The sequence below is a fragment of the Pongo abelii genome, chromosome 18 (assembly GCF_028885655.2).
Source record: "Pongo abelii isolate AG06213 chromosome 18, NHGRI_mPonAbe1-v2.0_pri, whole genome shotgun sequence".
Lineage (NCBI taxonomy): Eukaryota > Metazoa > Chordata > Mammalia > Primates > Hominidae > Pongo > Pongo abelii.
Window position 1 is genome coordinate 52903445 of NC_072003.2, and position 27542 is coordinate 52930986.

Here is a 27542-nt window from a genome sequence, read left to right on the forward strand (position 1 = left end):
TCTATGCATGGCCAAATTGTATATATCAAACACATCTATAAATATGCATGAATGTGAGTATATCTGTGTGTGTGTGTGTGTGTGTGTGTGTGTGTATATATATATATATGTATGTATATGCATGTGTCTTATTTTATTAAAAACATGTACCACCCAGAAAAAAAATTAGCATGATGAAATAGGCACAACATACATTATATCAGACGCCAAAAATTAGAAACAGTAGTGTTCCAACAGCATTAGTACCAGCAAAAAGATCACCAACAGCTAATCTGGCAGAAACATCAGAAGCTGTATGTGTTTAAATTAAGAACAATTTAGTGGCCTGGGTTTTCCAAACCCACAAAATACTAGTGTAAATCAGCATAAGTCAGTCTGAATTTAGTCCACTGCTATCTTCCCTCTAAATTTAGGATTACATTCCACTAGAGTTTCATGAGGAATTCCTTTTGAATTTACTGTATTCCTCTATGCTTAGAGCCATCTGTGTAACTATAAATGGTGAACCACATCTGGCTCCATTTTCTTTGTAAGGGCTGTATACATGATTAAATCTGCATATGAGAACAGTCTTTGAGAACTTTTTATTCATGAAAATGTTTTTGTATATTGCCTATAGTGACAACTAAAGGGGGATCATAGTTAGTCTTTGTACACATTTCACTGTTACGTGATGTTGCAGGACTGATCAAATGTCAGCTTGCAGTGGAATGCCCATTGCTGCTTGTGGTCACCGGCATGTCCACTGGCAGACATGGGTCAGCAAACTGTAAATACACACCCTTGATCAAAAACATGATAAAGATCTAAATAAAGCCAAAGAGTTCATCTGCTTCCTAAGATCTTTCCTCCTACAGAAGAAACTCCATTTGTTCAATGTTCAAGGGCATACTAATGTGAGAAACAGGAAAGAATAAACTCTAAATCATCTATAAAGAAATCCATAGTGGCTGGGTACAGTGGCTCATGCCTGTAATCCCAATGCTTTTGGAGGCTGAGGCAGGAGGATGGCTTGAGCCCAGGAGTTCAAGACCAGCCTAGGAAACAGAGAGAGATCCCATCTCTATAAAAAATAAAAATAAAGGCCGAGTGTGGTGGCTCGTGCCTGTAATCCTGGCACTTTGGGAGGCCGAGGTGGGCAGATCACTTGAGGTCAGGAGTTCGAGACCAGCCCGGCTAACATGGGGAAACCCCGCCTCTACTAAAAATACAAAAATTAGGCAGGTGTGGTGGCTCACACGTGTAATTCCAGCTACTCAGGAGGCTGAGACAGAAGAATCGCTTGAACCCGGGAGGCAGGGGTTGCAGTGAGCCAAGACCGTGTCACTATACTCCAGCCTGGGTGACAGGGTGAGATTCTGTCTCAAAAAAAATTAAAAAATAATAATAAAATTAAAAATTAGACAGGTGTGGTGGCACATGCCTGTAGTCCTAGCTACTTGGGAGGCTGAGGTGGGAGGATTGCTTGAGTCCAGGAGGTCGAGATTGCAGTGAGCTATGATTGTGCCACTGCCCTCCAGCCTGGACAACAGAGCAAGATCCTGTCTCTCTCTCTCCTTTTTTTTTTTTTTTAAATCATAGGTACTTTATTTAGGGCCTAATGAAAATTAAATTCATATTTACATCAGGATATTTCACTTAGTGAAAGAAGATGATGCCCCAAATGTACTTGGAGTTTGATTTCTGGGAAGTATAAGCTGCTCATATTTGATCACATGAGATTTTATGGTTTCTAGGTTACAGGGCACAGATGCTCACTTTACAGAAACAGAACACAGAGCATCTATGGGTGTCAGTAGTGCTCTTTTACATTTTGAGAAGTAGATGACTATCACATAATAAAAACTTGATCCACCCAATTCTTAAAAAGGTTAATGTCATCTTAAAAACTAGATGAATACCTTTTAAAAACAGACATTATATTAGTGTCTCTCAAGGAGTTAATACCTCAAAATCACATTTAACAGATTTTTTTGGACCCAGTCTCAAATTAACTGAATCAGAGTTGGATGGTATGGGGGCAGAGGGAGGGGTGCAGATGGATAGGCGAAGAAGCTCTGAAGAGGTGGTGAAATCTACATTTTAATAAGTTTTCCAGGTTATTTGCATACATTATAGTTTAGGAATCATTGCATTTATCAGTTACATGGCCCCAACACTAACTAACTTCAAAAGTGAAGCACAGCATTACCAAATTATAGCATAATAATATAATCCTGTATTACATATCACAGTATAGAGTTTCTCTCTGACCCAACAGAAATATATAACTGCAAAAAATGTATTCTCAACTTTTAAATTGAACATTTATTAAAGTTATACTTACTTCTTGGCAGTGTATCAAAAGTGTTTTAGCATATTAAAAAAGGCTCTTACTAAAAAGTAACATGAAGGTTTTATCTTCCCAGATGATTCTCTAATATGTCATATGTCAAGTAATAAACATATTCAAAATTTATTTGAAAAAGAAAGATGAGAATGCAATCTGCAAATCATATTTTTCTCCTGAAAACTAGTCAATTTTGAATAACAAACAAATGCTGTCCTTTTAAAAACATGTTATCATTATGACTAAGCAAACAGGGAGTATGTGCAGTTTTTGATGAACGTTAGTTGTTGGCAATAATGAATAACAGTGTCATGAAACAAAAGAGCTGTAAAGAATCTCAGAGACAATGTAACTTGTCGAATTTCTCCAACTATACTTCTAAAATGTATCATATATTTCAAAAACACTATATTAGAGAATTCTGTAGTTCTGTTGACTATTATGTGTGTTTGCTGGGTTTTGTGCTTATGTTACATTAATTTTTCTTTTGACATTAAATGTTTGACACTCATTACACACATTTACTTCCATATATCTCACATAAACGTCACGTGTGAGCAGCATAATGAAGTCTGCTTTTAGTGTGACAGGAAAAAAATGTTAGTGCAAGCATAAAACACTGAAAAAAAACCCTTCAAATTTATACTCTTAGACCATCTTCTAATGTGGAAAGGTAAAGTTTTATGGTGGGAAAGTAAATATGAGAAAAACATGACTTTCTCAAAATTTCATTTATACATTATTCCTAGCTAAGTTGGATTTTTTTTTATTCCAAGTAAGTATGTTCAGCAAATTTTCAAACTGGGGAGAAGTAGAAAATTTGGAAGTAATGGCCATATGGCACTATTTTCTTCTATTTAGACTATGTAAATTATTTGAAATTACAAGATACTGAAGATATATGTAAATCAGTAAGAATTTCTGGATGTATAACAGTTCTGTCATTCCATGAATGTTTCCCTTCCACATATACAATTTTCCAATGCAATTAAAATCAGATAGTGAAGCATAACAAAAAAAGAATTCAAGTTTTAGAGTTTAAAAAAATCTGGGTTTTTGTTCTAAACTAGAGTCTCAGCAATGCTGTGTAACTCTGCACAAGTCTTAATTTTTCTGGAATCCCAATTTCCTCATTTATAAAAGAGGGATGATATCTTCTCTAATAGGGTACTGTGCAATTGGTATACTGACATTTAAACTTTTCAAACACACATATGATTTTAACTGGTGTCTGAACCTACTGTTGGTAACCCTTAGTATAATCAGTCACTGTACAAAGATAGTCCCCACAAGTAGGTAAATAACATAGATGATACAAACTACTGAAATAATGCCTACGTTAATTTAGGTAACTTTCCAGAAGTAAATCAAAATAAAAGCCTATCCCCACACTCCTTGGGTATAATTTGTTTAATTTACAAAATGTAAATTTAATTTATAAAAAATAAGACAGAGCTAAAAAGTTAAAGATGCACTTGTAGCTCAAATGGTTATTTTCTGAGGTTTCAGCACATGACCAGTAGAAGTAGCTGTTGAATATCAGCTACAACATATGTATTTAAGTATATATTACAATTTGTTTTCATGTAAACCTGTATTTATCATTTATCAGTATCATATACTAAAAAGACTTAAAATTACACACACAGACACACACACACACAGATATCTGTATCACTTAACCAAACTTAGATGTGGAGTATAATTTTGTTTCTAATATTACCAGAAAGGATTAATTTCTAAAATACCGTAATTATGAAGTAGATTAAGAAACAAAATTGAAGCAGCCCTTTAAAATGTATCTTGAGATAAAGATGCTTGTGTTTCTCTTTATAAGGAACAGAGACAATTTTAAGTGAACACCTTTGCTTTTCCCTAACAGAATAACTCTCAGTTAACAAACTGGGGAGTCTAGGAAAGAGACCAAAAGAGGTTCAAATACAAGCTCTATTACTTTACACATTTAAAAGGTATGGGCTGGGCGCAGTGGCTCACCCCTGTAATCTCAGCACTTTCGGAGGCTGAGGCAGGAGGATCACTTGAGCCCAGGAGTTCAAGATCAGCCTGAGCAACATAGAAAGAACTCATCACTACCAAAAAATTAAAAAAATTAGTCTGCCATGGTGGCGTGTGCCTGTGGTCCCAGTTGCTCAGGCTGCTGAGGTGGGAGGATTGTTTGAGCCCAGGAAGTTGAGGCTGCAGTGAACCACGATTGTGCCACTGCACTCCAGCATGGGCGACTGAGACACTGTCTCAAAAAAAAGAGGTGGGAAGTGCCTGTTAATGTTACTTAATTTTGCTTCATCTTCCTTGTCTGCAAAATGGGAATTTATAATACATACATTTCAGGGTGCTGTGAACAATTTATAACAATAAATGCAGAGTATCTAGCACGGTGTCTGTTAGTTTATAGTTAGTGTTCAATAAATGATAGCAGTTTACTGGCAACAAAGTGATATGGTTTTCTTAGTAGTGATAGGCTACTGCTCAGGTTAAACAACTTATTACCAATGCCTTTAAAAAGCTTGTATTTCCTTTATACAGTTTGCATATTTCTTGCTATCATTTGCTGCTAATTCTTTGATCAACATGATCTATTCTGACAACAGCAAATGCTTACATATAAAAGAGCTCAAACAAGACAATGAAAGAACACATGGAATCACGATTTACCTGTCATAAAGTTTATCATAGTTTTCCTTTAAAAGTTCCCGTTCCTTTTCTAAATCATTAATTCTATCCTGCAGCTGAAATGAAAATGAAATTACATATTAAGTAAATATTATATAAAACCACTTGGGGGTAAAAAAAAACACATTAAAAAACTCTACATGAGAGAAGGTTAACATGTTTTAATCTCGATTGCTAAATGGTAGCTACTAACCAGACCACTTATATTGTCTGCATTTAAGTCAACATTGATTTTTTCCAAGTTGTTAAATAAACGTGAAATTAATATTCCTGTTTTAATTTAGTAGAAACGTATGCACTGCTTTATGCAACATGTGCCAGAAGTCATTAAAGAATATGTTAAGAGCTTGCTAAGTCCCGGGAAACATAGTATTTTTTACTTTTCACCATGATAACTTCTGTCATTATATTCATTTTGTATTAATTTACAATTAGCCCATAAAAAATTGAAAGAATTAACTTTTTTTTAGTTTCATGGTTCAAATTGTGTTGTTAATCATAATTTACTCTGAAGATACAATTTCTCACATTATCTGAAATTTATAAATAGCTACTAGCACCTTTTGCAAATAAATGAATAAACAAATAAACTTATATACTGTTTTAGCCCATGAATAGTATTTTCAGGAATAAACGGAGTAATAATTACATCCCTATGGCTAAAATGTAGATTTCTGTACTCTAGTATTTATTTTTAAGTTTTATTCATAAGTATATTTTGCAGTCACAATTTTTCCCTGTGGATCAGAGTACTCTTAAACTTTATTTCCATTTTCAAAATTCTCTTTTGATGCTAGTATGAGACAGTACAAGATTCTCCCAAGATCAGAACAGAATGCAGGCATCTTATTTCACTTCCATTCTCCTTGGGAACAAATTTAACAGGCTACAGAAAATACTACGATAATAGGAAGATGAGTTTTCAAACAATTCTCTAAAAAAAATTAGATAATTTCACAAAATTACTGATAATGCAGAATACAACAGCCATCTCCTCAGAAACAGATACAGTCCTGTTATTTTGTTTTAGTATCTCAAATGATTAATAAGCTATTATGGTTGAGAAAGTTAAGTTCCATAGGTAATCTGGCATCAGTTTCAAAATGTTGGTTTCATTTTACTCAAGGATCTTTAATCCTTTGGGTAAACAGTGGATCTTGCCACATTTGCAAGTACAGTTAAACACTGATTTGCCATTCACATATTAACAACTATATTTTGCTGTGCTCAAAACACCATGTATATAACTTATAATTTTAAATAAGTAAAATTTTGAAATATCTCTATTTTACTTTTTCAAAACAGTTACCAAGAAGTTGTAATGCAACAGATGGCTAAACTCTTTGGGAGCTTACCTCTTCTATTCTTCTTTCAGAAAACTTCATAGAATGTAATTGTTTCTCAAGACTGCAGCATTTTAAACGCTGCTCTTTAAGTTGCATGTTTAACTCATCCCCATTTGCCATCAAAGCATCATGGCTGATTCTGAGAGTTCTTTGCTTCTAAAAGATAAAAAGAACATCTTTTAAACATTATTTTTGACTAAATGATTACAATTTGACTAAATAATTTGACTAAATGATTATTACAATTCTATAAATGAATTTACTCCTGAAGTTCACCTTATACAGATTATTTTTTACATAACAAATGATGTATATATGCTACTTATCCGTAGGAGACACTCTGAACATGTCTGCGACATGAGGAAGAAAATACAGGGTTATCTTAGCATAGAGTCACATATTTTATTTCCTCCTAGTTTTTGACTTATTGATGGTGACCAGCAAGCAAATTCGTTTTAACAATAACTTTTTTTCTTTTTGCAGTGGTTACATTGGTTGGACATGCTGTCTAAAAATGCTGTAGCATGGGTCAAAAATGCTGACCACAGATAATATTTGAACTGAAGGGATTCGCTGCCACATCGTATAAATAGCCTTGGATGGTTAGCTTTTAATTTGTATACAATTAAGTTAAAATTTCCAATTTAGTAAAATAGTTATGAACTTTTCTTAATTTTTAAAAAATGGCCTATTTATGACCATGCTGTAAATTCAATTTTATGTACTTTAATGTCACAGGTTTTTTTTAAAATAAAAAAGGCAAAGTCTTTTCATATAGACCATATAACCATAACATGCAATGCCTCACCTGCTAACTAAAATCTCTTAAGTCCCACTGAAGTTTTTCTTCACTCATTTAAATGAAACATGGCTACTGAGCCATTCAGGTCAATTTTCGTTTATCTTGGTATTATTATAGAACAGTATCTTCAACCACCTTCTTCTAGGCTCCACACTTCACTGAGGCTGTTGGGCTTAACCTCTCAATTTTTTACCCTATGTCAACTTCCAAAAGAGCTGCCTGTACTACAGCAGACACCTGCCATTGTTGGTATTTAAACTAATACCTGGGTTCACTGTTAAATAGAAATCAAAATTGTCAAAGTGATAAGAGAATGTAAAATCATTTTTCATTTCCTTTCTTAATTCTTAATCTTAGAAATGGCTTTCAACCACAGGGATTTTCAAAATTTCCTTCTTCTAACATCTGTAAATAGCACTATCATTCTCACTCTCTAATCAGTCTCCTCTTTTACAAACTCTCATATTTATGCAGAAGTAATTACCACTTGGCATTTAAAGAGGTTCCCGCAGGATGGAAAACAAAATCCCCAGAGCATGGCTGAAAAATATTTAACTATTGAATTCAACAGTGAATTTAGGCTTCAGATGACCCTTTGCTTTGCATCAATCTACTGCTCTCTTGTCTCGGGACGTCAAAGAAAGTATTACTTCACATAAATTCTGTTCAACTGGAATGTCTTGGAGTTCATTAATTCCAGAACCTATGTTAATTATGCAGTGCCAGCAAATAGCCCTCAGATGGCATATTCCTCTGGGGTCATAGTCCTTGTTAAAACCATGGGCATAAAGAATCCCAAGTATTGTCAACCTGAAAGGTTAAGGTTTAAAATAAATACACTGATAGTTGACATTAAGAGTAATCAAATATTTTCAGGTAATGGTAGTGACCAAAAAAGAAAAAAAATTCAAATCAAAGAAAGTTTCAATAGAACATGATTACTGACCTATTCATTACTTTGGTCTATTGCCAATAATTTTATAAATGCTTAAAATTGAAGATACATGCAAATATAGCAAAACTTCAGTGCTATGGGCCCATAATAAATTCAGATAAAAGGAGTTAAAAATAAATTTCCTTGGTAGAAGATAATTTATAATAAATATGGTTATTATTTTAAGATGACACAGATATTTATAAAAAGTCAAGCAGGTATTTCTTTAGTGCTTGAGTTATAAATAATAAACAATATATTAAGGGAAATGATACAGATTTGTGAATACAAAGAACAATCTTTAAAAATTACGTTTTAGTGTTATGATCATTCTATGTTAAAAAAACAACTTGAATACTACTTTTGAATCCTTTGCATCTCTGTAACATCGTAATAAAATAAATTATCACTGTACCTCTTGAAGCTGAATAAATTTTCCTTCCATTGCTGAAAGAGCATTGCTTTTCTCTACTAGCTGTTTATGAAGCTTAATCATTTCTACATTGTCCCGAATATTTGACCTTCAGAGTTGTGTTTAAGAAAAAGAGAGACAGAAGTAAAAAATGCAAGTTAGAAGAAAGAAAATCTATGGTGGAATCACAGTTTTTCAATTAATGTTACATAGAAAATATTTATATACTTGTACATCAGTCAATGAGGTTTTTGGATTATTATAAATGCAGGACAGATTAATTATTTATAACAAACCAATAATCATTCCTGAACTTTCATAACCTTGAACTCACGAAGTTTGAAGGGAGCCCCCCAAACTTCATGACTATGTTACCTCTACAATTGATAATATGGATTTAAAATCATTTTATAGTATCCTGAAAGATGGGACAAAAACACAATAGTTTTTAGTATAGCAATGGTACCATTACCTAACTTGACACTTATTTCAAGGAGGACTATCACGCTACTTTTCCCTAAATGAAAAATATGCAATACAGCCATTCATCTTTCTACAACTCTCTCGACTCAAATGGCATCATAAGATTACCATTTATTGGAGTTTCCTCTTGGAGTTTGAAACTTTTCAAAATATTTGCAAAAAAAGTGACTTAGCATTTTATACTAATAATGCCCAAAGCTGGCATTTAAATACGTTGCAGATGTGCCTTTAGCTGTAAGACAGCATTTGATGTCCACAGGGTATATAGAAACCTTCTATGTTACAACACTATTTTGTATTTTTCCTACTGAGATTAAAGCAAATGTAGAATTTAACAGGAAGATCTTGTTAAAGGTTAATCATAGATCTAAATGAGTACCTGTTTTCAAAAGGCATTTATTTTCTTGACGGAGAAAAGTTCCTTAATTTAATACATTTTATATTAAAAAATATTTTGTTAATTTTGAAGCTTCATTTCAGAGTTCACTTTTAGGAAAAATAAATGTAAAAAATTTAAAATCAGAGAGTTCAATATTTAAAGTAAGAGATTTTACTTTTAAAACTTATCTAGTGTACACATATTGGAAAAATTGTCATAATGCCCTACTGGAACCAGAAAATGGACTACAAAGCTCACACATCTGTAAACCAGCTGAGGACTTGAAATACTTAATTTTCCTCTTTGATATTTGAAAGTTCATTGTATTTTGGCATTGGACAGTTAGTTGTCCTCACACAGAAGATAAACAAGCCCATGAATCTGAATTTTGCCCAGGGTACAGTCTTAACACAATGTTAAAATAATTATACATCTAGAACATGTTATCTAGTAGTTCTGAGCACATATTCAACAATATACTCACTATTATTCACTCAGTATTACCTTTAGCCACTAAAAATACATATATATATATATAATATAAAGAGAAAAATACATCTTAAAGTCTAAAGTAAATATTCTTTTTTTCTTATTTAGAAGCCAAAATATAATTTACTTATTTGCCCCAGAATTACCTGGTTTGACCACTCAGCAGTGAATGACATTTATTGATATGTAAGGACAGAATGTGATTCAAATAATTTAAAATCTTTTCATATATTTCCAGTTGTCTCTGATATTTTATTTTTGTTTTAAAGTATGATAATTTATTATTTATTTATTTATTTATTTTTTAGACGGAGTCTCGCTCTGTCACCCAGGCTAGAGTGTAGTGGTGCGATCTCAGCTACTGCAACCTCTGCCTCCTGGTTTCAAGCGATTCTCCTGCCTCAGCTTCCTGAGTAGCAGGGACTACAGGCACGTGCCACCATGCCCAGCTGAATTTTTTGTATTTTTAGTAGAGACGGGGTTTCACTGTGTTAGCCAGGATGGTTTCGATCTCCTGACCTCATAATCCACCTGCCTCTGCCTCCCAAAATGCTGGGATTACAGGTTTAAGCCACTGTGCCCGGCCACAGTATGTTGATACTTTTAAGAAAATTCAGATATATTTGAATAATAACCATTAATTACAGTAACACAATTAAATCTCTATAATCCATTCGGGCACATAGGGTGATAGAAATAACAGCTTTTAATTTTAAATTTTTTTGTAAGGCAAAAACCAGTAAGCATATGTCAAAAACTTTCAGTGGTTTAATCGGTGGGTGCTTTCCTAAATATTTTCCTAAACTCCTTGGAGTTTAAACTTTTCAAAATACTGCCAAAAACAGTGACAGGGCATTTTAAACTGGTAATGCCCAACAGGTAGGTATAAATACAACTTACGTAGTATTTAGACAACAGCAGTAATGTACTTTAAACAATACCTTAAGTAACAATGTGGTATAATAATGTTGTACTTCAAATAAAAAGTCAGTTTGCTGCAGAGTACACCTTTCCTGGGACAATGCTCAACTTGTAAGTCTTTAATAATTACTTTTATGTATCAGTTTTAGGGGCTTTATTATTATGACTTTATTTTTTTTTTCATGTAACAATGAGAAGAAGAGGATAATCTGTTAAACTAAAAGTGCTAGGTCAGTGATAACATAAAAGTTTAAATCAGCAATGTGATAAATGTGGTCTAGCCTTTAAGAAGGTGTGCAATAAAAATTACCTCAAACCCGACAATCAGCTCAACATTTTTATATAGATGATATATGGTACGAGAATAATGGGAGGAAGTAAGAGAGAAAGAGGGAGGGAGATGTCACAAAAAGATGACAAGAAATGTGAGAAGGATGTTGTAGGCAAGACGGAGCTAGGGTGTATAGCTAAGTGACCAGTCCTAGACCTCCGTGCTTGTGGAGCAAGGCCTCAGGTTGGTCTTTGAAGAATAGACTTAGGGCTAATTTTATGAGTAATATTTTAAGTGACTTCCACACAATATTTTTTTGTCCTCTTCTACACACTATGACAGGAATACCAAATCTTCAGGATGATGACATTCTAACAGAAAGAATGCATGATAAAAACATTCAGACATTCAGATGAACTCTGACAGTCATGTACCAAATCATACATGCTGCACTACACATGGTGAAATGATCTGCAAACAGATATCAAGCATACTAATTAAGTGCTTTGTAAAAATAAATTTCTCAAAATTTTCATCAAGGATTTTGAAAAAGTCAGGAATGATTAAGTTGGAAAATGCAGTTTCTTTTCTCTTTCCTTTTTCTTTTTTTTTAAAAAAACATGATTTTAAATTATGATCAAATCTTATAAAACTATGAGAAGAGTTGCTGGCCCATCTCTAGATTAAAAACAAACTGAAGTAAATTAGATTTCATGTCCAAAAAAAAGTAATCCAGCTCAACAACCTGTGTGCCAAGTTTCTCTCATATAATTTGAAACAGTCAAGCAATAAACTCTGAAAAAGGAATTCCTAATGGAAGCCTTGAAAACACTTGACTCCAGCTTTGCTACTGGGTGCCATAATAAATCCAGAAACCTAAAACCTCAGATATACTGGAGAACTAAAAACTTTCAGTGGAGCTATGTAATGTATAGTCTAATATGAAAGCTTAAGAAGCAAAAACTTTGCTCCAGTGTAAGTTTCATATCTTTATTCCCCAGGCATTCAACTCCCCTCCCCCACCCTTTGCCAACATTTCATTCCTTGCTACCATATTATGAAAGCTAAAAAAAGCTTGAATTTTTGAGATAAAAATGTCATAGTATTTAACGTCATTTAGAAGAGAAGGCTTTAAAACACAAAAGCTAGGCTATGAGATTCTGGGAAGTAGTTAGGTCAAATATTTACGAGATAGAATGGAGAGACTGTTTTGAGTAATAGTCACAGGCTGACCAAATTTGGGGCATAAGGTTGAAAACAACCTTAGGGTTAAAAAAAGCACTCTAGATTTTCTTTTCAAACAGTGGCAGACATTCTGTAGCTGTATTGTTGAAGGAAATGTAGGTCATTCATAGTTTTTATTAGGGATACACAGATAACAATCACCAGCAAGGCTACCCCCTATGACTAGGGCTACAGAAGGCTGCTAGTAAACTGAATAGAATAAGCTTCACTAAAATAGCTGAGGAAAGTCTATTTGAAAGATAATGATTTTGCTCAAAATTGCTACTTGACTTCATAGGTGAAAACAGTGCTCTCTGATTTAAGATTGCTCAAAGGAAAAAAACTGTCTGTGTATGTTTATTTGCCTCTGAATCATTACTTTCCTGTGGTGTTGGGTCAAACTATAAATCAGAACTCAGTATTTTCTTACTCTTACCACCCACAGGAATGGAGGGGACAGTTTTGTCAGCTCTCTACATGCATAAAATCACACTCAGTGGAAGGGCACTCCCAAAGGCTGGTTGGGGACAGGAAGAACTCAAATCCTGGCTCATCTTCTTATAGGGACCATTTTTACAGTCAAGTTTAATGGATTCCAACTTGAGATTTACAGTAAAAGAAATGGTAATCTGATCTTTTTTTTCTTTTTTTTTTAGACGGAGTCTCACTCTGTCACCAAGGCTGGAGTGCAGTGTCACGATCTCAGCTCACTGCACCCTCTGCCTCCCAGTTCAATTGATTCTCCTGCCTCAGCCTCCAGAGTAGCTGGGACTACAGGCATGTACCACCACACCTGGCAGGAATCTAACCTTACAGTGAACATTTCAGAAAGCCCAATAAGAAACACAGATTTACTGGCAATGAAGTTGCAAAACTGAACTAATGGTTTTGTGTTGTTTTCATTTTTTGATAGAATTGTGCCAATCCAGTGTCATAATGCAGGTTATTTAACAATTAGCAGAAGGAGGGATTGGCATGATACAGGTCTCTTTGATGAATACAAACAGCTAATTTAGTAGGCCAAATCTTTCTGAACACAAGGTCCCTAGAGAGAAAAATAGCTGTTGTTTAAAGGCAGGGAACCACTTACCCATTTCAATCTAATCATTTTACAGTTCAGGTGGCTAACTGAGGCTCACAGAAGTAAAGAATTTGGCCAGAGACCTTAAGTAATGGAGACAACACTCAAATCTCGCTCTAAGAGTTAAATTCTTCCCACTCTTCAAAGTTAAATTTTTCCCACTCTTCTAAGTTTTTTCCTCTAAGATCTTCCTAAGTTTTAACTTTCCCTCCACTATCATGCGTACACTCATATACTAGTGACTATTATCTGTGACAATTTCTGTGGTTTGTATAAAGTGGCAGGAGGATATGTTAAGTCACTATCAAGGAAATATCTTAATGTTAATAATAAAAACATGAGGATAAAAGAAATGGTATTTCAGTGTGAAAATTTTCATTGGGTGAATTCTAACCTGTTCAAAATAACAGTCAGAGCATGGTGAATATATTTTAAAAAATGACAGATCACTCCCCTGTGTAATAAGGTCTGCATGGCTATCCCTGGTCCCAGTTACCCCTCCATCAGAGAACCAGATGTGCCCTTTAAATTAGGGGGTTGGGCAATCAGGGAAATCCAAACTGAGGGACATTCTGCATACAACTGTCAATGGGCTCTAAAAGGGTGGGGGACCATTTGAGAATAAAGGATATTTAGAAGACACGATAACTAAATGCAACAACACGTGACCCTCGACTGGATCCTAGATCAAAATAAAATAAAACAAAAACAGCTATTACAAAAAGACCAAGCTGCAAAAGACATTATTGGGACAATTGGGGAAATTTGGATATGGACTGTGTATTAGATGCTGCGGCTGTATCATTCATTGTTAAGTGTTCTGAATGTGATAGCTGTATTGTGGTTATGTAGGAGGATGTCCTTGCTCCTAGAAGATACTTACTTGTAACCATACAGAGGGTGAAGTGATGTATGCACCTAATGGGAGTAAGGAAGGGAGAGACGTGAAGAGAAGGGAAGTAAGGAATGAGTGAAGAGAAGAGAGAGAGAGAGGAAGCAGGAGAAATAGGAGGGAAGAGGAGATGAGAGATGTTGAGAGAAGAAAAGAGGCTGAGTGAAAGAAGGCTTAAGCAAGAGCAGGCCGAGTACAGAAACAGGCTTGTTGTACCATTCAAAAAATATGCTAAGGGGTGAAAGGTTATGTGAGTGCTCACTCAACTATTCTTTCCACTTTTCTGAGGGTTTGCAATTTCTCAAAACGAAAAGTTGGGCATAACCTAGAGTGCTAGAAAGTAATCTTGTATCTGTGCAGAGGGGAAAGAGTGAGCCCTGAAAGCCAAGCTGTTTCTCATAATGCATGGTGCAAAAAGCCTCTCTGTTGCAAGATTTGACAGTCGGCTGTCCGCCAAAGGGAAGAAGGCAAGTCAGAGTGTCTGAGATACTTATGGGTTAAATTTCCTCCACTGGGACATTATGGCAGTTACATGATTTCTAATTAAGAAGGTAAACACCCTAACATTTATTTTAAAAAAACACTTAGTACAAACTAGTTACACATTTGTAAGAGTATAAATATTTTTGGAGTTGAAAAAGGTCAGTAAATGGTAAAATCATTCTGATTTTAATGTTCATGTACATGTGTTCACTGGTTACTGCTTTGAATTTAATTTAAGACGGCCTTTTTAATAAGCAGAAAATGTGCATTTTTATATTGTTTAAATTTAATATGGATTTTTCTTCAAAACAACACAGACATTCAGGCTACTTGTAAATGATACAAGATTTTTTGCTAATGAGGCATTATGTAGAACATATGCAAAAATCACAACTCACTCTTCCAAAATAGACCACAACAACAGGAAAAAACATGATTTTAATAAAAAAGAGCAGCACTGGGCTTTGACTTCAAAGCAATTAAGGGCTTTGGATAACCAAAAGTTTATGTCAAGCTGATGCCAAACCAAACTGGTCTATTAAACACATACTATGAAGAGTTTCTGTAATATTCTATGAAAAGGCTCTTTGCCATAAATATCAAGCACTGCCACTCTGAAGATTACAACTATGTTAGGTTCATGTTTGAGAACAAGGAGTCCAACATCCAGATCAGACTTCTAGAATTTCAAATCTGAAATAATGTATCCGTGAAAGAAAAGTTTAAATATGTTTCCCATTTTGTGATTTTTCTCTACAGTAAATTATACCAAGTTTTATATTCTCCCTAACATTTTTTTCAACAGTTTTCCATTAGTCTCAAAAAAATTGCTTATATATAAAATTATAAGCCTTGTGTAGACATTTAAAAAAGGCATTGAAGATCCTTATTTTAAGCTATTTCCTCAGTTTTAACAACTGTATTTCAAGCAACAATATGCTATTCACTATAGGTATCTTTCCTTCTAAGCAAATAACATGTAAATTTTCAATTTTATAAAATCAAGTGAGGTAGGGTACACACTGATTTATTTCTCTGGTCTCTGCAATAAAAGTTCCTGTGCCTGTAATACTCATTTTGTCTCTGCTTTTAATTCTTGATGTGACAAAAATAGACTGCTACAGAGTAAATAATATAGCCCCCTAAGGAGGGACTTACCTCTTCTATGTATATATGTTGGTGTCTCTTGTTGGTAATGTTTATAGTAGGAAACTATGTATCCTTGTCTATCACTCTATTTCTTCTGTTGCTCTAGTTTCAGGATTGAAGGACTTTTGGGTTTCCCTTTCAGTTAACACTAGCTCCTAAATGATCACATCCCTTTGGAAAAGGGAATGGCCAACACAGTGTCCACCCTACACTACAGGAACTTGAGAAATGTAACAGGGAAAGCAATCCTTGATAACCTTGCACTCAGTGGTTCAGTAAAGATGGGGACTGCCCTAAGCTTGAGCTTGGCCCCTATATGAATTTTTATATTCAGACAATGACTTAAACATGGCTGTTGGCATTTACTAAGATCACCATATTCAGTGTTGAGGTCTGGTCCTTTAGCACTGTTTCTCACAAGGAACCACTGTGGTTTTTAAAGTAGGCCAAATCTAAATCTTCTTCCTACAGAAATATGAATAACTCGTAGGTATTCAAGCTTATGCTTTAGCCAGAGTTCAAATTATATCCCCTAATTTAAATATGATTCTCAAAAATATTCATGTTTCTTTTGTCTTGCACTTAGAAGGGTATATAATGTCACTAGACATATAGGATTTCTCATATAATTTAATTTTACACATAGTTTTTTAGGAATAGAATTTTTAGAGGTAACACTAATCTGATAAATCTATGAAATATAAAGCTTCTTATATATTTTTAGTCCACTTTTTTTTAACAAGTCTGATATTAAGCATCCTTTCTCAGCTTCTTCATACATTACCACATAAGTTTAGTTTGTTAAAAGATGAATAAACTCTGAATCTGAAATGAAAAGCTAGAAAATCTTACTTGGTTTTTCTAATAAGAACCTAGGCATACAAGTATGATATCAAACTTGTTGGAAAGGAGAAAAATAAGTAGAGCAACTAGGTCGGGTTTTAAAAAAAAAAATCCAGGGAAATAAAAGAGACATAATAACCAAATGCTATGTGTAGACCTTATTTGGATTCCAATTCAAATGAACAGTAGAAGGGCATCTTCACAGAAGTTTGAATATAAACCAGTTATTAGACAATATCAAAGAACTACTGTGATTTTTGTTAGGTGTGATAATGGCATGGTAGGTACGTTTTAAAAAATTCCTCTTCAGACAGAAATAGAGGTTGAAGTATTTATCAGTGAGGTGACATGATATCTGGCTGGGGACAATTCGAAAAATAAATGTGAGGGGACAGATGAAACAAGATTGGTTAAGACGTTGATAGTTGTTAAAGCTGAGTGATGTGTATGTGGGGGTTCAATATACTATTCTCTACTTTTGGGTACGTTTAGTTCAAAAGAAAAAAAAAGAAAAGAAAAAAATCCAGAAAGGGAAAAAATAATTCAAGAAAGAATATTTAAAAAGATAAAGTATTGCTGAAAGCACAATGTCAAAGCAGAAAATGAATGAACAGGTACTAGGAACCAAAAAATGGCAAAGGAGGATGGGAAATAAAATATCATATATTATAAAATGTCAGAGATTACAAAAACAAGCAATCCCTATTTAATAAGTGGTGCTGGGAGAACTGGCTAGCCAAATGCAGAAAATTGAAAACGGGCCCCTTTCCTACATCTTATACAAAAATCAACTCAAGATGGATTTAAGGACTTAAATGTAAAACCTGAAACTACAAAAACTCTAGAAGAAAACCTAGGTGATATCCAGTTAGAATGGCAATCATTAAAAAGTCAAGAAACAACAGGTGTTGGAGAGGATGTGGAAAAATAGGAACACTTTTACACTGTTGGTGGGACTGGAAACTAGTTCAAACATTGTGGAAGTCAGTGTGGCGATTCCTCGGGGATGTAGAACTAGAAATACCATTTGACCCAGCCATCCCATTACTGGGTATATACCCAAAGGATTATAAATCATGCTGCTATAAAGACACATGCACACGTATGTTTATTGCGGCACTATTCACAATAGCAAAGACTTGGAATCAACCCAAATGTCCAACAATGATAGACTGGATTAAGAAAATGTGGCACACATACACCATGGAATACTATGCAGCCATAAAAAATGATGAGTTCATGTCCTCTGTAGAGACATGGATGAAGCTGGAAACCATCATTCTCAGCAAACTATCGCAAGGACAAAAAACCAAACACCACATGTTCTCACTCATAGGTGGGAATTGAACAATGAGAACACATGGATGCAGGAAGGGGAACATCACACACCAGGGACTGTTGTGGGGTGGGCGTTGGGGGGAGGGATAGCATTAGGAGATATACCTAATGCTCAATGACGAGTTAACGGGTGCAGCACACCAACATGGCACATGTATAAATGTAACAAACCTGCACATTGTGCACATGTACCCTAAAACTTAAAGTATAATAGTAATAAAATTTAAAAAATAAAAGAAAACCTAGGTGATATCATTCAGGATATAGGCATGGGCAAAGATTTCACAACGAAGATGCCAAAAGCAATTGCAGCAAAAGCAAAATTGACAAATGGGATCTAATTAAACTAAAGAGTTTCTGCACAGCAAAAGAAACTATGAACAGAGTAAACAGACAACCTATAGAATGGGAGCAAGTTTCTGCAATCTATCCATCTGACAAAGGTCTAATATCCAGCATCTAGAAGGAACTTAAACAAATTTACAAGAAAAAAAAAGCAAAACAACCCCATTACAAAGTGGGCAAAGGACATGAACAGACACTTCTCAAAAGAAGACATCATGTGGCCAAAAAAACATAAAAAAAAAAGCTCAACATCACTGATCATTAGAGAAATGCAAGCCAAAACCACGATGAGATACCATCTCACACCAGTGAGACTGGCGAGTCAAAAAACAATAGATGCTGGTAAGGTTATGGAGAAAAAGGAACACTTTTACACTGTTGGTGGGAGTGTAATTTGGTTCAACCATTGTGTAAGACTGTGTGGCGATTCTGCAAAGACCTATAGGCAGAAATACCATTTGACAAGGAAATCCCATTACTGGGTATATACCCAAAGGAATATAAATCGTTCTATTATAAAGACACATGCACATGTATGTTCATTGAGTACCAGTCACAATAGCAAAGCCATGAAATTGACCTAAATGCCCATCAATGATAGGCTAGGTAATGTGGTACATACATACCATGGAATACTATGCAGCCATAAAAAGGAATGAGATCATGGCCTTTGCAGGGACATGGGTGGAGCCAGAGGCCATTATCCTTCACAAACTAATGCAGAAACAGAAAACCAAACACTGCGTGTTCTCACTTTAAGTGAGAGCTAAATGATGAGAACACATGGACACACAGGGTGGGGGGAACAACACACACTGGGGCCTGTCGGAGGGTGAGGGGTGGGAGAAGGGAAAGCATCAGGAAGAATAGCTAGTGGCTGCTGGGCTTAATATCTGGGTGACGGGATTATCTGTGCAGCAAACCACCATGGTGCACATTTACCTATGTAACAAACCTACACATCCTGTACATGTGCCCCTGAACTTAAAAGTTGGAAATTATAAAAAAAAAAAGTTTTTTAATGTCATAGATGAAAAGGCAGCAAGGAGACTATCTACAGGACCAACTGTAATCTTATAACAGCCAACAGATTGCAATCCAAACTTGGAATACTAGGGATCTTTTTGGGATTACAAACTGGTACCATATTATGGAATTTACTATCTTTTAAGGTTGAAAAAAGTAATGCTGGGCTTACGTACAAGATATGCCAACAGCTGAGTTCTTGTTACCCATACTTCTCTCAGTAGTTATAATCAAATGGTATCAGAACTTCCTGCAATCTTAGCAAATGGGGTAAATGAACAAAGAAAACAAGATGAGGGTGATTTCCACCCATCAGAAGCTGCTTAAAAGCACAGCAGGTTAGGGAAAACTGTCTTTAGACTAGAGTTCTTGACAGCAGTTAGTAGGTCGAGCATAGGCTTATATGAAGAATGTTAAGTAAAAACATGATTTTTAAATAGACTAGATAAACTTATCCTTTTATGGCACATGATAAAGTATTTTAAACTAATTTTGACCTTATCAAAGTGATATTTCTGTTTTAACATACCTTTGATCTGTAGCTTGCTGTTCTCGAAGCTGCAGAAGAGATAACTCAATTTCATTTTCTTTTCTCCTCAACTGAGTTTTCAGGATCTCAGCCAAGTGCTCTAACTCCTCTATCTGGCCTCTTTGTGACTGAATAACGTTTTCTCTGAAATAAAGAGCCTCTCTGTAAGAACTTGTAGTTTGAGGAAAAATTTTCAATAGTTAAGATCAGTGCAAAGAAAGTTCTTCATGAAAAAGAGCAAGCAGAAGTTAAAAAATTTAGCTTAAGTGCCTCTGTACACAGTGAAATAGTAGCAGATTAAATGTGATGATTTGGAAATACATATGGAACAATGCAAGATACTGCTTTTTATAAGATAATGTCCTAGGCAATGGATTGGACTTTGGTTTGATTCAATTGAGTAAGTATTTATTGTGGAGTACATCTACTATGTATGCTACAATCTGGTCTTCAGAATATTTATATGCCTTTGTTCTTTCACATACGCACATCTGCTTATAACACCCAAATAACACTTCAGAGAGACGTGGCAGGAAATTTGCCAAATATAACTTAGTGGTCTCTGGCATGCATTTATCTCTATCATGTCCGGCAGCATCATACTGTAATGAGTCTCAGGAACTGGTATAAATGTTGGCTTTTCAGGTGATCATGAGGTAACAAGATTATGTCTAGTCTTTTATTTTCCTGCAGGCTAATCATTACTGTAGCTGCTATTTAAAATATTCAAAAGGAAACATTTGAAGACCATATTATTCTTAAGCAACTATCTTAAGTATGATACTGTGTGCCATGTTTTCTTTTCTCATGAAGTATTGTTACTTTTTGATGATCCACGTGAAGGCTTAAAGTGGAACCTTACCTTCATTTGTGTAACTCACAGACACTGTAACCATGAGACTTGGATTAACTAGAAAAGTAAGCTAAATGTGGCAGAAGTAACTTTTCTGAAACCATGATATGATGAAGAATGCAGTGCCATAGAATCATACGAAAACAAAATCTGAAATCCATATGTATCTGATAACTCCAAACTTTTATGCCACTCCCCAATTCTTTATTTTTTTTTTTAACCAAGGAAACGGCTAATTGATTCAGGATCTAAAAAAATTACCTGTGATTTTCTGGGAATAAAAATGTTGCCTCTAAATCTTACACTATTCTAACTGACTGGACTTTATGCCATTCCTCTGAGGGTAAAATTATAATAAAGAAGACTATTCCATAAATCCTTCCATTGAGGCAGCTGGATAAGTTCTTCATTTTCCTTTTTCTGAGAACATGTTATATAACATCTGTTGTTACCCTACAGAACATAGCTGTATTTCAGTGGAGCAAACTGTTTACATATAGCCCGGTTTGGTTTAAAATAAAGGAAAGGGAAGGATAAAAAAAAAAGACATTATCAATAACCAAAGTTCTCAAATTACCACAAAAAAGAACACATACAAATTTCTTATTTCTCCTCTGGCTTCTTCAAGTAAACTGTTGCCATATTTTGTAAACATGGGATGTAGAGTTTCTGCTACATCTACATCTTGGAATTTTATACCTAAAAACAAAGTAATAAAATATGATTATAGAATTGAAGTTAGAAAAGAAGGATCTTTGATTTGCTATAATAAGGATATCTTTAATAAAATCTCTTATTAAGTATTAAGAGGTATGTGTTTTATAGTACACAGAATTATAAATACATTGCCAAAGGGAATATGTGATCTCAGCCACCAGTAGGCATTAAATAAAACACAGCAGCAAGTATTGCTCATTTTACAAATCTACTGTAGAAATCAAATTACCTAGAAATAATTTTATTCAACTTAAGATTTAGACTCCTGCAGTAATTTCTGAAATAAATCAGTCTTCTATTCAAGTTTTAACAATGTAAATAGGTTATAAAAACTTGATTTTTTCCCCAGTGTTTGTGATAACGGTTTTTTAAATTTTTAAATTACTCATTCATATTCCTTGCCCTTAAATGTTTAAGTAAAAATGTTTTTTGTATTTTGATTTATTCCACCCCAATAAGAAAATCCCTATTTACGTAAAGGTACTTTGAGAATGGATCATCGCAAGAATTCCTTTAAATAAAACATTTCCCTGCTGCACTTAAAATATAATTTTTCTTACAGAAATCTGTAGAATTTTACAAAGACAGTCCCATTGTTTAAAATAAGGCATATTCTTAATTATGTGAGTTATTTTACATTTATAGAATAACTAAATATTAGAGTTTAAGGTAGATAAAGCATCACAGATGATTAAGGTTTTTAAATGGAGAACAAAACAACAAATTTACTCCTTTAGAGAAGTTAACTTCTTAAAAGTGAGATTTCATTGCTCTGCATATTCTCAGTAAAGAGAAAATTTAAAAAAAGGAAAAAAGAGAATTTTAACTAGAATAATGGAACTATTACTCGCTCTTTCCAAAGTAGTCAATATCTATTGCTGTAATCCTGAAGAACAGAAAAGGCTCTGCCTAAAACATTAAAATAGTTTACTGTGTTAGAATTTGCCAATTGTATTATTTTGGCAGTAATGCTAATTCTTACGATTTTCCTACATATATCGTGAAAAAATTCAACATTACTAGTGGAAATAAAAAATAATCAAAACATATCTTAAAACTTACAGTCTCATGGTGATTTGCCAATGGCTATATATATATATATATATATATATATATATGTATATATATATATAACCTTTTAAAGATTGATACATAATATTTGTACATATCATTGGGATACATGTGGTATTTTGATGCACGAATACAATGTGTAATGATCCAATCAGGGTATTTAGGATATCCATCACCTTGACCATTTATCATTTGTGTTGGGAACATTTCAAATCTCTTCTGGATATTTTTAAATATTCAGTATGCTGTTGTTGCCTATAGACACTCTACTGTGCTATAAAACACTAGAACTTTTTCTTATTCTTTCTATCTAACTGTATCTATGTCCCCATTAACCAACCTCCTTTCATCCTCCCCAGCACCCCATACTCTTCCCAGCCTCTAGTAACTATCATTCTACTCTCTACCAATGGTTACATTTCAAAACCTTTGCTTTACAAAAATCTTTGTTCCATTGGTTCCTCACAATAAGTATTGTTTCTATATTACATTGATCACATATTTAGCCAGTGCTTTCCATCCTTTATCCTGGCAAGGCACAAACAGCAAACAGTAGTATTTGTATAGCAGCTTGATGGTAAAGGTTGCTTGTGGCCAGAGAGGGGTTTTAGGGTTCTTAGCCAGCCATCCCAGGCTGAGATATTTTCCTGACAAGTCTGGCCTGTCTCAGCCTCAAAGGTAGTCCTGGAGAGCCTGTTCAGGTGTCAGTTTTGGTAACGATGCTTCAGGTTTACTCATAAAGACGGATTAAGAAAGTATTCATCACTACCTAATGCTGTGTGTCACTTCCATGTCCTGAACTCTATCCTGCACAGTGAGAAAGGTCTGAATCACCAAGAGAGTACAAATGTAAGGAGAAATTAAAGTATGTAGTCATGTTTTTAAGAGTCTGCTGATCTGTGGCTCTTAATTTCGCTATAGGGAGAAAATTCTAGCAAACTCTCCTGTCTGCACAGCAATTTATAGCAGTAGATTAGCTTGCCATTTTAATTAACATTGACAATATTATGATTTTATCAAAGAGAAAGTCAAAACTTATTTTTCTCTTCCTAAAGACACTTAAAAGCATGAATAATACAGAAACAAAACTTTGTTTTTTTGTGTTAAATGAACTAATAAGACTTCAGTTTAGATTTAATGTAAAATCTGGGCATTATAAACTTATTTATTTATTTTTGAGACCAAGTCTCCTCTGTCGTCCAGGATGGAGTGCAATGGTGCAATCTTGGCTCACTGCAACCTCTGCCTCCCAGGTTCGAGTGATTCTCCTGCCTCAGCTTCCCGAGTAGCTGGGATTACAGGTGTGTGCCACCAAGCCCAGCTAAGTTTTTGTATTTTTAGTAGAGATGGGGTTTCACCGTGTTGGCCAGGATGGTCTCGATCTCCTGACCTTGTGATCTGCCCGCCTTGACTTCCCAAAGTGCTGGGATTATAGGCGTGAGTCACTGCGCCCAGCCTAGACTCACTTATTTTTAGAGACAGTGTCTCACTACGTCACCCAGGCTGGACTCAAACTCCTGGGCTCAAGTAATCTTCCCACCTCAGCTTCTCGAGGACTTTAGGCGTACACCATTGTGCCTAGCTTCAACATTATTTTTATTTAGTATAAAAGATCTTGTAGACTTTAGAGATCATCTTGCCCAGTTCCAGTTCCAGATGGCAAAACTAAGGTTCAGAGAGGATAGGTCACTTTAAAGGTAAAATATATTATTGTGGGAGCCACCATCTCCTGATCTCTTACCTAAGCTGGATTATTATCACTCCATTTTATAGATGGGGAAAATGAGGCTGAGGTCAGTATTATCTTCCATGTAAAAACGTTACTCAGTGGCAGAATGTACTTTCTGATTTATAATTCATTATGCTTACTTTAGTTGTATTCAGAGTCTACTGCCAATCTCACATAGCTAGGAGTAGCCAAGCCCTTTCATCCTGCAGCTGCCTCCTGCCTGTGTGGAGGCCTTATTGACTTCAAAGGAACTCTATCTAGGGAAACGATAGTGCTAACATTTTGGCTTCGAGAGCAAACTACAACAAATTTTTCTCCCTTTCTGTTCATAGTGGGTGTTTTTTTTTTTTTTTTTTTTTTTTTAATTCCTCAAAGAATTGAAACTACAGTTTTACATGCTACTTTATATCCCTAAAAATGTTTGGTCTTTATGTAAACTATATTCTAAACAAAAACCAAGTAGAGCTAAAACCTAATTTCCTTTCCTAGTAGTTGAAATTTTAAAAACGTTACTTAAGATATTTATTGAATTGTGGTTCCATTATAATAAAGTTTCTCTGTGGGTGAAGAGAATTGAAAATATTTATTAGAAATATTTATGTTCTATATTGAGTCTTGTCTACACAATTGAACTACTTTGCAACTTGGGTACATTTTAGGTTATTAATTTTTAAAGTGAATAAAGTGATTGGCCTATGATCATTTTTAGAGATGGAAGAGACCTTTATCGTTACTTGTTTCAATCCTTTTACTTTACATGTAAAGAAAACTCAGGGTCAGATTGATTAGGAGACTTGTCTAAGGTCACCAGCTAGTAAGTGTAGAAATAAGGATCCAACTTTTTAAACCCCTGGTTACATGCACATGCCATGTCATGCTACCGCCATCCAATGAGAAAGATTTCAACACTTTTGCAAATTTTCGAAAAGGTCTTTGGATGAAGAACTTAAATGTGATCACTCAATACAGTAAATGTGGTCATATGTAAGCAAACTAGCTAGTTTCCCCACCTGCCTGAGTACAGTGGGTTTAACCCACTCAATTGTGGGTTTAACTCACTCACTCAGTGAGTTTAATCCAAACTCAATTCAACTCATTTTACTTAGTTTCACACGTCTCTTACATTAAGGTTATGTGGAATGTTTTTACTAAACAAATTTGAGACTGATCTAGTGATTCTTAAATAATCTTCACTGACAATATTATTTTATCAAAGAGAAAATCAAAAATTATTTTTCTCTTCCTAAAGACACTTAAAAGCATGAATAATACAGAAGTAAAACTTTGTGGGTTTTTTTGTGTTAAACAATCTAGTAGGACTTCAGTTTAGATTTAACGTAAGCTTTGTTTTACCTTTCCTGGGGCATTCCTGTAAACCAGCATTTTCATTTGCTTTTCTACGCCCAGTGTTAATACGAGATTGTACATTATTGTATGGAGTTTGCCTGTAACCCTGGGTTTGAAGTTGCTGTTTGGCTGAAATCAGTCTGTTTTTGAGGGCTTCATTTTGTTTTTCAAGCTCATGAACTTTCTCTTGCAGCTGCTCAATCATTTCTTCCATTTCCACATCTCGTCCCAGCCGCTTGGGGCCGCCACCAACCCGCTCATATCTTTTCTTGTCATTAACTAGCCGTATTAACTTGGTGGCCATTCTGGGGAAATAATAAAAAGATGAAAAGGAATGTGAGAAGTCAGCATAAAATGCATTCTGTTGAAAGGAACATAATCACTGTGAAGACTTCAGTGCAGAACCTGAATAATAAATTTCAGGTTTTGATGTAACTATTACTGCCTGTGAAGAATCCTTTGATGATAATTGAAACCACTGGGCAACAATCTGCTTTATAGCACTGACAAATAACAGTTTCCTAAGGCTTATCATTTAAGGTTAGTAAAGAGAGGACACATATTTACTCCATATGTTCCTGAAATGCAATTTTTAACGCATGACCTTATATAGGAATGCTGTACGCACTTAAGTGTGGTTACAGATTGTGGATGTGGTGGGTTATATCTGCAATCCACAGTAAGTTAAAACTTTTGAAAAGTGTGTTAAGACTGTGCAGCATTTAGGTAAGATATTGTTTTCAGTTTCTCCAGGATTAAGACACACTATAAATATAAAAATGTTAGAATGCATAAATGCACACATATAAAGCCCAATGAAAAATTCAAAAGAAACCAAAATGCACCAATAAATGTTGCTTAGTGCTCAAGAAACACTTGTGTTTAATGGTAAAAAATAATTAGATGCAAAAGTATCATTTTAATGCTATCTTTAAATTTGGACATAAATTGTGCTTTTGACATCTCAGGAGTTTATACCTTTGATTCTTTTAAGTTTTGATAAAAACTGGTTAGAAAGAACAAAAGACAGAAAGGGCACATGGGGGTGATGTAATATACACGTACGGAAAACATGCCTGACAGTGAATGGAAAAATCTTGGCAGGACAAGAAAGAAAAGGTGGCTTTGATGAGAGACACAAGTTCAAGACTTTACAAAATTGGTCGCACATCTTCAATAGCTGATTCTAGTTTATAGTGAATCTATTTTTATAAAGACCCAGACAGGAGATTGAAAATACAAACACACTTCATTTTTCTTTAAATGGGTTTTGCTTTATTTTAGCGTGGTTATGGACAGAAGCTTTTACTTAAGGGAACAAAAGTGAAATAAAAAAATCCTTAATAGCTTTGGGATGTCATAGAACAACCTTTTTTCTGCCCTAAGCAGAGTCCGCCGTAAATGCGGTAGTAATACATGTCTATCCACACTCTGGCTACTCGGCCTACAGCATGTGGCATCAGGGAGAGCTATGCATAACATAATCAGTTAAGATTGTTTTCTCTTTCCCTTGAGGCACATCCATTAAGCATGCTTTATAAAGGATACAGGATAATAAAAACCAAGATCCAAGAGTACCACAAACACTCTAGTAAAATAATCAATGGATTAGTTCCTTTTCCACCTAATTCCGAGAATGATATATCACTGGGAAATTTGGCCAGGTATCACAGTCCAAGAGGGCCACACACTCTACCTAGCCCTTTAATGAGTTTAGGGACCTAAGCCCCACCCAATGGCCTGTGCACAAAAGTAAGGTTGTCATACGAATGAGATATCAACCTAAATATCTGAATTTTCTGCTACAGAGAGACTTTCACACATAGATATAGATTACATTCAAAAGAAAGACACAGAT

The 27542-nt window shown here is 34.8% G+C and overlaps 1 protein-coding gene across 5 annotated transcripts in view; it reads right to left on the reverse strand.

Moving 5' to 3' along the window:
- Positions 1-27542, reverse strand: part of RPGRIP1L (RPGRIP1 like) — a 99941-nt gene that overhangs the window by 64713 nt on the left and 7686 nt on the right. For all 5 annotated transcript variants that reach the window (XR_008514591.2, XM_024233405.2, XM_054533922.2 and 2 more), the window contains exons 4-9: positions 25691-25989; positions 21417-21519; positions 19968-20111; positions 8518-8623; positions 6376-6522; positions 5003-5076 (exon numbers count right to left, since the gene is read on the reverse strand). Coding sequence is in view for 4 of the 5 variants with exons in the window: in XM_024233405.2 (XP_024089173.2) it covers positions 5003-5076; positions 6376-6522; positions 8518-8623; positions 19968-20111; positions 21417-21519; positions 25691-25989 (873 nt within the window). In the remaining variant the exon portion in view is untranslated. The remainder of the gene's footprint in view (positions 1-5002; positions 5077-6375; positions 6523-8517; positions 8624-19967; positions 20112-21416; positions 21520-25690; positions 25990-27542) is intronic.